This window comes from Anabas testudineus, chromosome 17 (genome assembly GCF_900324465.2).
Source record: "Anabas testudineus chromosome 17, fAnaTes1.2, whole genome shotgun sequence".
Classification (NCBI taxonomy): domain Eukaryota; kingdom Metazoa; phylum Chordata; class Actinopteri; order Anabantiformes; family Anabantidae; genus Anabas; species Anabas testudineus.
In genome coordinates, this window is record NC_046626.1 from 20,848,087 (window position 1) to 20,860,273 (window position 12,187).

At 42.4% G+C, this 12,187-nt stretch overlaps 1 protein-coding gene across 2 annotated transcripts; it reads right to left on the minus strand.

Annotated features, from left to right (window-relative positions):
- Positions 1-1,069: 1,069 nt before the first annotated feature.
- On the minus strand, positions 1,070-10,969 carry crema (cAMP responsive element modulator a). Of its 2 annotated transcripts, XM_026374890.2 has the most exons (8): positions 10,819-10,969; positions 9,677-9,794; positions 9,406-9,537; positions 8,036-8,124; positions 7,556-7,698; positions 6,990-7,178; positions 3,308-3,467; positions 1,070-2,885 (listed from the first exon to the last, which is right to left on the minus strand). In XM_026374890.2, the coding sequence occupies exons 2-8, from the start codon at positions 9,782-9,784 to the stop codon at positions 2,741-2,743; spliced, it is 966 nt and encodes a 321-aa protein (XP_026230675.1). In that variant the 5' UTR covers positions 9,785-9,794; positions 10,819-10,969; the 3' UTR covers positions 1,070-2,740. The 2 variants fall into 2 exon arrangements, with proteins under 2 accessions (XP_026230675.1, XP_026230677.1); XM_026374892.2 differs by lacking the exons at positions 6,990-7,178; positions 7,556-7,698; positions 8,036-8,124; ... (1 more) ...; positions 9,677-9,794; positions 10,819-10,969 and adding an exon at positions 5,131-5,438.
- Between the last annotated feature and the right edge of the window lie 1,218 nt (positions 10,970-12,187).

Below are 12,187 nucleotides of genomic sequence, written 5' to 3' on the forward strand. Positions count from 1 at the left end.
AAGATGTTTGAATGGCAGCGAAATGAAATATTAAATAGACTCTCACACTGCTTTTCTTTGAGGTGCTGGTTTGGGTTTTAGCACCAGCAGAAGAAAATGAGGACAGATGCAGTTGATTTAGAGTTTAGGTAAATACTTTTTAAAATGAAAGAACAGCTGACTTCATACTGACTAACTCACAACATAAAGCAAAGTGGTATTGTGCATTTGAAATTTTGATATTTGCAGAAACTCAGTGATCTGATACTCGACTCATCCGAGCAGAATAATACAGAAAGTATTTAATAAAACCCATGTCAAATGCAAACAGGGGATTTATGTAACATTTCAGGACTAAAGATAAGACGAATGCTCCCGTGTTGTGGAGCGGAAAGGTTTTCTATTCATGAACCACAGTGTCAAGGTTTCCCTCGAAGCCATTTCTCTCCCTTTGAATCTATTCACCAGTGTGTGTGTGAGAGGAGAAACACAGTTTTACATGTTTACGTCTGTCTGGACAAGATAAAGAGAGAAAGCCCAGTGTGGATGGGTGTGTGTCTGAGACATATAGTGTGTTTAGCTGCATCGGTGAGACTATAACACATGTAGAAGAGTGAAAATACTGATCCCACTTCAATAAGAACCCGACTTATCCGGGGTTTGTCAAGGTCAGAACTGTATCGCCAGGGGTTGCTATAGAAACAAATCAATTTCTTGCACATTGCCTTTTAAGAAGTCATTTCAGTTCACTGGCTCCTGCAGTTCAGATCTTTTTACTATATGTGTTTTAATTCAATACAGCTTTAAAAGAAATCACTGTCGCAGCAACAATCCTTTAAAAGCAACGTAAAAAAAAAAGCCTCACCCTCAGCTGTAACGAATAATGTGAAGTGTTGCTTCACTTTTCTTTAAGTGTGACCACAATTGCAGAAATATGGCCTCTCTTTGAGCCTCCATCATCATTTCATATGTGAAACTTTGCTGAATTACAAAGCACTAAACTGAAAGGTGGTCTGTGCAGCTCACTGTACACAACATGAAAAAGGAGGAAGCTGCATGACGACCGGGAGAGAAATGAGAAAGTCACAGCTCATTTTAGATTTGAAGATTTTATTAGATAAACAAAAATAGTTTGGGTTTTACAAGTCAAACGAGAAAGTACACCAAGGTAAAAGTCGCAAACGATCGATATCAAAGAAAACTTTCATTCTAACATCATCTGCTCTAATGTTGAATTTAGCAGAAGAAGAATTCCTTTGTGATCGCAAACGATTACAGATCATTGAGCGGGAAAATGATTCTCTCCGACTCCGTCAGAGAACTAAACAGTAGTTAAATCCCGACCTGTTACTGAAAGAGCTTTGGCAGCTAAAGTAGATGATCTGTTTCACTAAGGAGAAGCTGGTTCGGTCGTTTTCTACACGTCTAACAGAGAAATATGTTCAGTGGAACAAACTCAACAACTACATCAACGGAAACAGAGAAAGCAGTTTTCAATGTCACCAGAAACATTATCACAAGATGATATCATCATCATCCTCAAAATAAAATGTCTTTACAGTAAAAAGGAAAAGAAATTGGCATCACCCTTTAAACAGAGCATTTTATTATCTGGCCATGATCAGATATAGTTTTATTCCACGATGAATATCCATCATTTGAAAAACAAAACTGGTGCGTGCGTGGCAGTGAAGCACAACACTTACTCTTGGAGCCATGAGTCATTTGAAGCTGTTTCTTTACAAAACTGAGGTTTTTCAGGTTTTTTCAGGACAGAATATGATATTTTCAGCATGCTTAACAACATCTGCTTTGTAGAATATAGAAACCTGTGGAGTGAAATTCTTCAAATGAATGTAATACAATATAAAGTCTGATAATCGCCACGCTGACACTTTGGTACTTTCTGTGCTTTGACTGAAGAGCAGCTGTGCTTGGTCATTTTAAATAATACAATCAACTCACTTCAGAGATGAATCAAGAGTTTTAGTTTTTGCTAAGCAGGTGTGATTCACATAATGCCCCTCAGAACTGGCTTCAAATCTATGCTGAAATAATGTGCATAAGCAGCCAAACACACAAGCTGGTAGTTCTTGAAAAACCTTTGTGATCAACTCAAGAATACAAAGTGGTAACGGCGATGACTTCCAGGAAATCACATCACTGACAAAGTGCCTGGAGAGATTTCTGCTCAATGTGATTTTGCATGAAGGAATGCATGAAATGACTAAAACAGAAGCATTAATTACACAAATGACATGTTCAGGTAAACACATTGGAGTTTCCTGGTTGAAGCTGCTGGTGGATCTGCGTAGCTTTTCGTGCACCTCTCCTGACCTCATAGAAACTTGCTGGTGAAGAGCCCTGGCCGACCTGCCAAGGATTTTTTTTTTCGTAATCTCCGTATTTGAGTGGTGCATATTCAGGAAGCACCTGTAGTTCCTCTTCCTGTTCCTCTTCTTCAGCTGACTGTCATTAGCTGGCTTCGCCCTGTGCACAACAGCAACAGCAAGCATAGTGTGTACGACATTCAAGTCTTCACATGCAAAGAGCACAAGATAAGAACAAGAGCAAAACTGGAAAAGCTCAAGCTGTCCGGATCCCTGGGACGCTTCTGAATTTGGCGTGAACCAGGCCTGAGTGAGCAGATGGCAGAGAGACAGTCAAAGCACTTTTTGTTCCAGAGTCTTTTCTTTTTTGTTTTTGCTGTAGCAGTTTGTAAACGGCGCCGTCTTCAGCCCATGACTGCGAACAGCCGCCACTACTCAGCTTTGTGGCAGTAAATGTCCTTCAGCGCCTTCAGCTCCTCGATCAGGGTCTTGTTTTGGTTTTCCAGCACGGCCACACGGTTTTCCAGACATTTGACGTACTCTTTCTTTTTCCTGCGGCACTCTCGAGCTGCCTCCCTGGAGAGGAAGAAGGAAGATGATTAAAAAAAGTTGTTTTTTTTTGATGAAAAGAGACTAAATGCGAGCGGTGCACATTCCAACCCAGCAGATGTTTTAAGGCTATCAAGTTCATGTTTTATTAGTGAACTGCTTCCACATTCATGTCTTTATTTTCCCAGGCAACCATTCGTTAAACTCCTCCTCATTCCCCTGACAAACACGAAAGGGCACACAAACATTTGCTCCTGTATGAAACCAGTCTGCTGCAGCTTCGACCTTTGCTCTACTTGTGACTTGTTGTTAAAGCAACAGAGAAAGTGTGAACGCCGACCTCCAGACCTTCAGGGTTCTCGGAGAGTTTCCAGTTCTGCGAGCCTCTAAATGTCAGATAAGTCAGGACATCACAGAAAACATCTCCATAACCATTCCTCTGCTCTCACCTGTTCTTCATCAGCCGGACCTCCCTCTTGCGGGTTATCTCTTCAGCATGCTGTGATGAGGGGCTCTGCATGGAGCCCTGGGATGCAGCCATCACAATACTCTGAGCCAGGCCCGAGTTGGGTGAGCGCAGCTGGTAGGCGGGGATATCTCCTGTGGCAGCTGTGAATTCATAACAGCAAATCATAAATGTTTCTGCCTCACATTTTCTCTCACTAAAAACACAATAAACATGTATATACTTCACCAGAGGATGCTGCGAGCTAACACTGTAACTTCAGCCAACAGCTTATCCACTATCCTTCCTTCCTTAAAAGATGAATTTCCTCTGACTGTGACTGTGACCTTAGAAAAGTTCTTCTTCTGATTTCAGTTCCCTCAGTGGACCTCTAAATGTTGAACTGACAGATTTTTACAAAGCAAGCAAAGTGGATTAAAACCCCTGTTACATTATTTCACTTTCTCATTTTAATATCCAACTAAAGGAATCAAGACCTGGACGCTGTGTGAAAACCAGCTCTCATAGATGTGTACGAGGTAGCATGTGGAGCACAGAGTCCGGCACATTGGATCTACGGGGGGCCTGGTCCAGGCGGTTGAATGTCTTCCTGTGAGTGAATGTTGCTTGTTGCAGTTTCATAGCATCTACGTTTTTATTTTATTGTTATTTAATCAGGTATCAAGAGGAACCTGCCCCCCCTCTTTCATGCCTCCCTGCTGCAGCAGCTTTTTAATCATCATGTTAATGCTTTGACGTTGGCTGCTATCAGTTATTTACAGATGGACGTACTCTGGACTGTTAAGCAACACTGTCCTCCCCTGACTACACGTAACATATTAACAACACTGATTAAGACCATCTTTTATTCCTTTAATAGAATTATTAAAAAACAGGTGATTCACTTGTGATTTCTCAGTGTAAACCATTGTGTGTGTTACTGCAAACAGCAAGTTTTACAGCAGTTTCAGGAAACGTGATACTAGTTCTTGAGTAACCAGCACCAAGCTGCTGTCTGGATGTGGTTTGTGCTGCTCTGAGTCATCTGATGACTCAACTGTGAACCGCTCTGCCTCCTGTCTCTCGACATTTCAGTTTCTCTTCTTCACTTTGTTCCTGAGAAGTTTCTATGTTCCGCCCTATACTCCAGTTTACACACACACACAGACACACACACACACACACAGCATTGAAAAGAGACAAAGCAGATGCACACACACACACACACACACTCTCTCATTGTGATAACAGTGACTCGGGCTGCGTTGACGTCAATGTGTGCGTCTTGTTCGCCCGTTTTGCATTCTCTCTTCCCTGCCTGGCGTCTGTTCCAGGAAACTGGAGTGACGTCAAACACACGACTATCTTACTGCCACCCGCCCATTTACTTTTACTCCCCCTCCCTCCCTGCCTTTCTGCCTGACAACCACTGGAGTGCTTCAGAGAGTGGACTGTGTGCCTGTGTGTATCTGTAAGAGCAGGATACACACAGCAGCAGAGTTGAGCAAACTAACCAAATGTGTGTCAACTTGTTAGAGCCCTCCTTGTACAAGACAAGTCTGAAGTGTCACTGTGTGAAATCTGTGCCATCTATCTTCACGAAGCCTTCTGAAAGTTCACAAATATTTCTTGACAGGAACAACATATTACTGCAGTTAGAAAAACAAAGTCCCAGCACTAGAAATTATTCTTTTTCCTATTCTCTGTGATCAGTCGGCTTCTCTGCAGGTGCAACCTTCTCTAAAAATCTCTAACAACACAGGTGACAACATAAGCAACACACACTCTGCACATGACACACAAAAACATGGACGAGAGAAACTGTACCTGACTCTGTCTCATCCCCAGTTACTGCCATCTCTTGTTTCCAGTAATCCAGCACCACGGTAGCTCAACACCTCAACAGAAAAACACTCTTCTACCTTTATTCCTCCCTGCTTCACTTGAATCTCTCGCTCTCCTTCTGCCTTTTCCCTCTCAGCTCTCCCTGCATCAGAGTGGTCACTCGTCAACTTTGCAGCCCGATTACAATTACCAGCATTGACATCACAGTGACATCACTGCTGCCTGCTGAAGTCAGTAAAACACCCTGGATTAGTTCCTCCCACCTTCCCCTCCCCCAGCCTTCCCCCTGTGGATCAGATGCTGAAGAACTAGAAACACAATGTGAGCGGGGCAGGCAGGGAGGGAGGGAGGTGTGGGAGCTGAAGGGGGTGGTGATAGTAGCGGGGCTGTATTTTTAGACTTAGTGACGCAACTAGAGAGACGCTCAACAAACAAGAGGATATTGTGTCCCAAGTGGCTGCCGTGCAAACAGTTTTTTGTGCATGTGTGTGTGTCTTAAAAAGAGGGAGGAAGGAAAGGAGAGAACGAGGATAATGGAGATTTTACATGATCAGTCGAAGACATATTAACATGTCTACTGCACAACCAAGCCTGCAAATTATTTATTCAGCCTTTCAAACAATGTGTTTCCTGACGGGACCTGCTGGGAAAAAATCTCAACTGAGGAAATGATGCGTTGACATTTCCTGTGACAGAAGAGCTGCTTCTTCAAAATAAGCAGGCAAATAACTGTTAAGTTCAGAAACATAACCTCTAGAGATAAGAATTTATATTACAAAGGACTTAAACAAGTCAAAGTTATTATTAAGTCCAAACATGAATTATTAAAAATAGAAAAAAGCTGATATTATGATAAAAAAGACACAAACACAGGTGGAATTTTCAATTTTAGCTTGATCACAGTACTGGAACAGTTTATCATAAAATAAAAGAAGTTTAAATTAAGGTGAACTTTAAGTACTATTAATGTTTGTTCACTGTATTTTAATGCATTTGTCTGCAGTGTTGCCTTTCGTGAACTACTGATGATCGAAACCAGTGAATGCTACGTAATGCTAAGTAAAATGGAAATTTACTGCCCAGTTGTCCTCAGTGAGATCCAGTTACTGAGATCTACCAGCTGACGAATGGGTGTGTACAGCATGAGAGCAAAGTGCAAGAGCAGACGTTCACAGCTGGTCACCAAATACATGGGAAAGGAAACAGTTCGCTCTTTTGTGGGGAGTTAACAGACCCGAGACTGACTAATCACAAACAGCAGAGCAGGAGATTCATCTGGACCAGGACATGTTTGATCTGTGCAGGACTACTGAAGGATCCACTGACTGTCTTCTGTGGATGTGGACTGTGTTACAAGCTTCTGTGATGAAGAGGATCAAATAAAAATCAGCAGCGTCCCTCAGTGCTGGCAGAACTTCACACACCTTATCGCTCCTATGATGGACCTGACTACACTGGGAGAAAGCTGAAAGTCCCTAAGTCCTGTCTGGAGTTCCTACTGAGCAACAAAATGCCAGTTTGTCAACTTATCAAGAAGCTTCAGAAGCTCATAATACTCATACTGGCTCTTATTTGAGGCTTGAGAGTCAAACTTACACAAAGGGTTTGAATTTCAAACATTTGTGAACACTGCTGATAATCTACCTACAGCTCTTAACTCCCAGGACTGTGGACGAACATTTCTAAAATCAACGTGGCCTAAATCACTTGGAGGTTAACAATGTTAAATATGATTTACACAGATGTCACCCTCAGTGTATGCAACAGTATGTCTCAGTAGAAATGTATGTTATCACTCAAGCTGTAAACGGTAAATTTCTCCAAAATGAAGTGAACCGTACCTTGAATGAGCACCTGTCCTCCCTGGATGTAGAACTGCTGTGGAGAGTTTCCAGACTGAGCTGCACACTGCAGGATGGTGGCTCCAGGCTGTGGGGTGGCAGAGCTGGACACTGTCACGGTCTGGGCCCCCTGGGGGGCTTCCACTCCAGGGCTGGTCAGCTGGATGGTTCTCCCCTGAGCGATCGCAACTGTGTGGAGTCAAAGTGCAATTATCACTTTACTGCAAGACGTACGGTTTACGCTCCTACTTGACACTCACCCAACAGCACCAGCTGCAGAGGCTTCCAACAAAACAATAGGGGAAGCAGTATTTGTTGTTATGTATGCAACATTATGGCTGTTACAGAATGTCTAGTGTTGCCATGGTGAACTTTAAAAACTTATAATGTAGTTCAGTCTGTAAATTAATTACTAATGCCAAGAAATGTAGAGACACTGTGATCATGTACCATACTGTGAGTTTTATCTCCTCACGGTTTAGAAAGGTAAATTAGAAAGAGGGATAAACTACAAAATAGTGTTTAATAGCTGAACTGAGCCTAAATCCTCACTGATGTGTACTGACTGTACTGTCCTGAGCTGGTCTGGTAGATTGAGGTTGGCACGGATGTTAAGGCTGAGCTCGAGACCGGCACCTCGTCCTCCGTCTTTTCCTCCTCAATTCTAGGGACTGCGGGTGAATCCGACGAAAGCTCATTGAGGATTTTTCTGCAGGAGAAGAGAATTCTGTAAAGGATCTGTAGAGTTATTAAACTACTCTTCACCTAGTTAAACTCCTACTACAGAGGTTTCAGCTTTTCACAACATGCTCTTCCAAAACAGCTATAGCAGCGAGTAAAGTGCTCTTTAACATCTTAAAAGTGGAGGTCACACTTTGGTCGTTGCAACACATGTGTCATTAGCGTGACATAAGCTTCTAGAAACTGGACTTTTTGAATCTGATGATCCAGACGAGACTTTGCACACAGACTCAAAAACATTATCAGTCTTTACACGCAGCACGCCATATTAATCCTCCTCCTGTTTACTGTTGACGCCTTCTCACCGGTAAGATGGACGTCTAGAGAGAATCTCCCTTCTCTTCTGAGTGTCTGCGACTGAATCGCCATCGTCCAGCTCTGCCACAGTAGCAATCTGTGGAAAACGAGAAGTGTTTAAAGGTAATGAGGGATCAATAACATAGATTATTTCTCTGGTGTTACTGAGGGGTTGGTAGTTAGACTTGAAAGAGAAGGATGACGTCAAAGAAAAAGAGTTTGAGCGCTATTTTATTTTGAGCCTTAATCTTTTCAACCCATTACATGTCTCAACAGAGTCTTTCCCACACAGCGTGTCATTATTTGTGAATGCTAAAATGAATGTCTTCCTCCCACCAGGCATCATTTCACTATAGCATGAATAAACAGTGTTGCAGTTCATCATACTGTTGGAATAAGCACAAACAGAAATATGATCTGTTTATATGTCATCAATGATTAAACTGTTATGACTCTCAGTGATACAAACACAAAGGCTGCTTTGTTGGAGGACAGTGTCTCTGCCCGACAGAACATGTCTGATCCAGGCCAGGTTAAACAAAGACGTGTCCATATCCAGTCCCTGATAATTACAGGACTACTAGTAACTGTAGGCTTGTGCCTTGAAAAGCTGTATTTTATGTCTGCACCCAGTTCCTGATCTTGAATCTACACAGTGTTGCAAGTAGCACCACTTCAATCAGAAGTGTTGTGTACGTAGCAGTGGGATACCACAACGAAGACGATCGTGTTTCTGATGAAACCTGTTGATATGAAGTAAACCGGCACTTACGGTAGTTAACAAAAACCACTTTGTGGTGTACATGCGCTCCATTGCACGGTGCACTTCACAGATTTGATCTCTTTCCTGACCCATTTCCTTATAAAGACACTTTTTATGAAATGATAACGGTGAGAAAATGCTGCAGAAACACGGTAACTGCTAACATTCACTATCTGATAATATTTCATTTCCCTTACACAGACTGTTCCAGCTTCACTGCACACAGCCGTGTTGTGTGATTTTATGTGCAGTTTTTGGACTCGTCTTCTCGTCCAGACACAACAACAACATCTCCTCAGTGTGAAGGATAAACTGATGAGCCTAAACCTCAGCTCTGGCTGCTCACGTCAATCCTATTAACAGATGGGCTGCTTTAGTTCTCCAGAGTACTCCAGAGTACCTGCTGAAACCACATTCACTAACACACTAGCTTGAGAAACGACCTGCACTTGTGTTAGATGACTTAGTTAAACATGGTTTGATTTATTAGCCTGATACAGACAGTCTGCACAAATGTGGTGCTAATATTCAGTCATACATTCATTATTTATTCTGAAAAATTCAACTGTGCTTCACAGAGTCCCAATCAATACTAAGACAGGTGTGTGACCTCACCTGGGCTGTCTGGACTTGTGGAGACTGTATGACAGAGGTCTGAGGTGCCTGAATGACCCCTTGGACCTGCACCATCTGACCATCAGACAGCTGGACAACGGTCACAGCAGGCGACTCTGCCACCTCAGATACCTGCCAACACAGTTCAAGACAAAATATAAAATGCACAGATGTGAAACTGACTCCGAAACATCCCACAGTGAGGAACTGTAACACGTCCCCATGAGTTTAAATCTCTGAACACATCACAACCAGGTGTGTATGTGAGTACCTGAGCAGAGTCTGCAGGAGACAGACTGGCATCACTGTAGTTCTCCTCTTCGTCTGTCATCGAGTCTTTTAAGCTGCTGTCCAGCTGAGATGATACGGAGGTATCCATGTTCACTCACCTAGGATCAATGATACTACTGAGTTTTTTCATTACTGCAATAATCTTGGCAGAATAAAACCGTCAGGGCACCTGTTCAGCGTTAGAAGCTGTCACTTTTTAAGCTCACGGTTTTTCTTTGTCCGTTAAAGCAGCCACACTTTCAGTTTACTTCCTTTTATTTGCACTGTAAACTCGTGTTCTCATTATCTGCCAGTTGCACAAGTGAGTCAGAGCGATTTGTGTCAGAACCTCTGTTCATCCAGCTCGTTCTCGTGCTCATTATGTGTGAAGCTGGCAGAGACTGTCACGAATTCAAACATTACTTTAATATTAAAGGAAAATGGAAAATAACTGTAGGGATCTGGGTGAAAAAGGAAAAGATGTGTTTTAACACACAGGCCTTCAGATACTGACTGAAAACAGATTTGATGATTAAGAAGAGATGCGACCGGACTTGAAGGCTAAAGATCACAAAGCTCTGACGTCAACAGTGCAGATGAAGTATTTCCAGTGTTTTTACATGAGGGGCCCCACAGTTTCAGCCCCCGGCTCTGTTTAATGCTCCACATGTGAATCAGTGGGATTACTCCACTTTAAATCAGGATTCAGTAACAGTGAAAATCCCCAGATGTCAGCTTTAGTCCCAGAACTTGGTCTGAAGACTCAAACTAACCTCCTTCAACCTGCCACTGGAATAAAACTGTAAAAGGCTCCTAGTATTTAAACTCCACCTTATCGTGTATTAAAAATGAAGTGTTTTCGTGTGTGTGCCACTTTTTAAACATTTTATTATGAAGAGCAGTTCCTTCCGATTGCGACCTAACTCCGTCTCACTTGAACTTTGAACCCTCGGGGAGCTGCAGCCTGCACAGCTGACTGTTCAACACTTGTTTTACTCCTCGTTGAGCAGCTTCATTCATCGGATCGGTCGCAAAAACAAAGTTTGTGCGAACAGTTCCGCAGCGCAGACCTGTTCGCACATCTCCTCCCCGCCGTGTCCGACTGCCTCCGGCCGAAAATGTGACAGCTTTGCAGCGACTTACCGAAGTTTTACGTAGTCGCCCTCGTCACTGATGACAGTATGGGTGGACGGCCTGTGCCTTCGCTCACGTAGTTTCCACGTCAGCGCTGATGATGCTGTGCAGAAAATGTCGACCGACGACTCGGTTTAACCACCGAGAGGCTCCGGGTGCAGCGAGAGCATGCTCGGCCGGGCGCTTCCGCGTTCGTTCTGCACGCAGTCGATAAGCAAAGATCAAAATGTTCCTCTTAGCTGTTTGACATGTGAAGTGTAACTCTCCAGATCATCAAGGTTAAAAACCTGCTTTAGATTAAAAAGTAATAATTATAATAATACATTGATTTATAGGTTATTTATAAGCCAGTTGCTCAGTTAAATTAGAACTGACATCTTATTTTACTGTAGAAGAAATAACGTCTGTTAATATTAAATTATATTGTGTTGAATTCATGTTTTATAATGTGCCTCATTAACTAGAATGACAATAATTCAACCATCGAATGTGATTAAAGTTTACAACATACAGTGTATATTAATATAATCATATTTCCTTTTCATATTTTCAGTCCCAGGTTTGCAGAGCAGAGTTGTGTTGCCATCTACTGGCTGAAAACAAGGCAAACATTTGAAGACGGGACATGCAACAGGATCCTGAATTTCATTTGGTAAAGTCACTTCCAGTAGGTCAAGTAGAACAAGCTTAACCTTAATATCACTAACTCTGCAGTCATGGTCAATTCCATCTGTTCATTTCACGTTCATATTTACATGTCAGGGGCCCTGTGTCAGAAATATGAAACCATATTCCACCATTTTTACCCTGTGAAAGTGGATTTTAAGCTTGTCAACCATAACATTTAAGGATGTTCTTTATACAGTTTACGTTTTATGTTTCTGAACAGTAAAGTTTACTCCATTTCCAACAGGACGTCAGCTTGAAACAGTAATGTTAGATTAAAAAAGTCGCTTTTAACGAGGCTGCAGTTAGTTGTTGTCATTGTGATAGAAAGGTGAGTACAGTGCTGTGGGTAGCTGAGTGCTCTGCACTCGCTGAATTCCTTTATTCAGGTCCAAGTCTGGCTGAACCCAGAGCCACCATCTGTCCTCCTGCGTGCCAGAAGAGGTCGTACTGTTCAAACAGTGTCCCTGCTCCTGTTATCAGAGCGCTGCTCTGCATGTCCAAGCCCCCCCCCCCCGTAACTCAGCCTCTGAGAGTGTGACCACAAAAACATTCAGTTCAGCACAAACAGATCTGAGTGACGTGCAGGACGCTGTGTTTATAACACAAGAGCAAATGAGTCATTCACAAAATATGATTTTACATATTTTTATTCTTTTAAAAGATCTATTTTATTTTTTATGCTCATTTAGTTCGACCTTCTTTTATTATT

Bases quoted from the DNA above. Each gene is read 5' to 3' on its own strand.
- crema (XM_026374890.2), bottom strand. From the start codon at position 9,784: ATGGATACCTCCGTATCATCTCAGCTGGACAGCAGCTTAAAAGACTCG. The intron at 9,538-9,676 runs GTACTCACATAC...CTGTGTTGGCAG, and splicing joins CTCCTGCAGACTCTGCTCAG to GTATCTGAGGTGGCAGAGTC. The intron at 8,125-9,405 runs GTGAGGTCACAC...CGTTTTCCACAG, and splicing joins CACAAGTCCAGACAGCCCAG to ATTGCTACTGTGGCAGAGCT.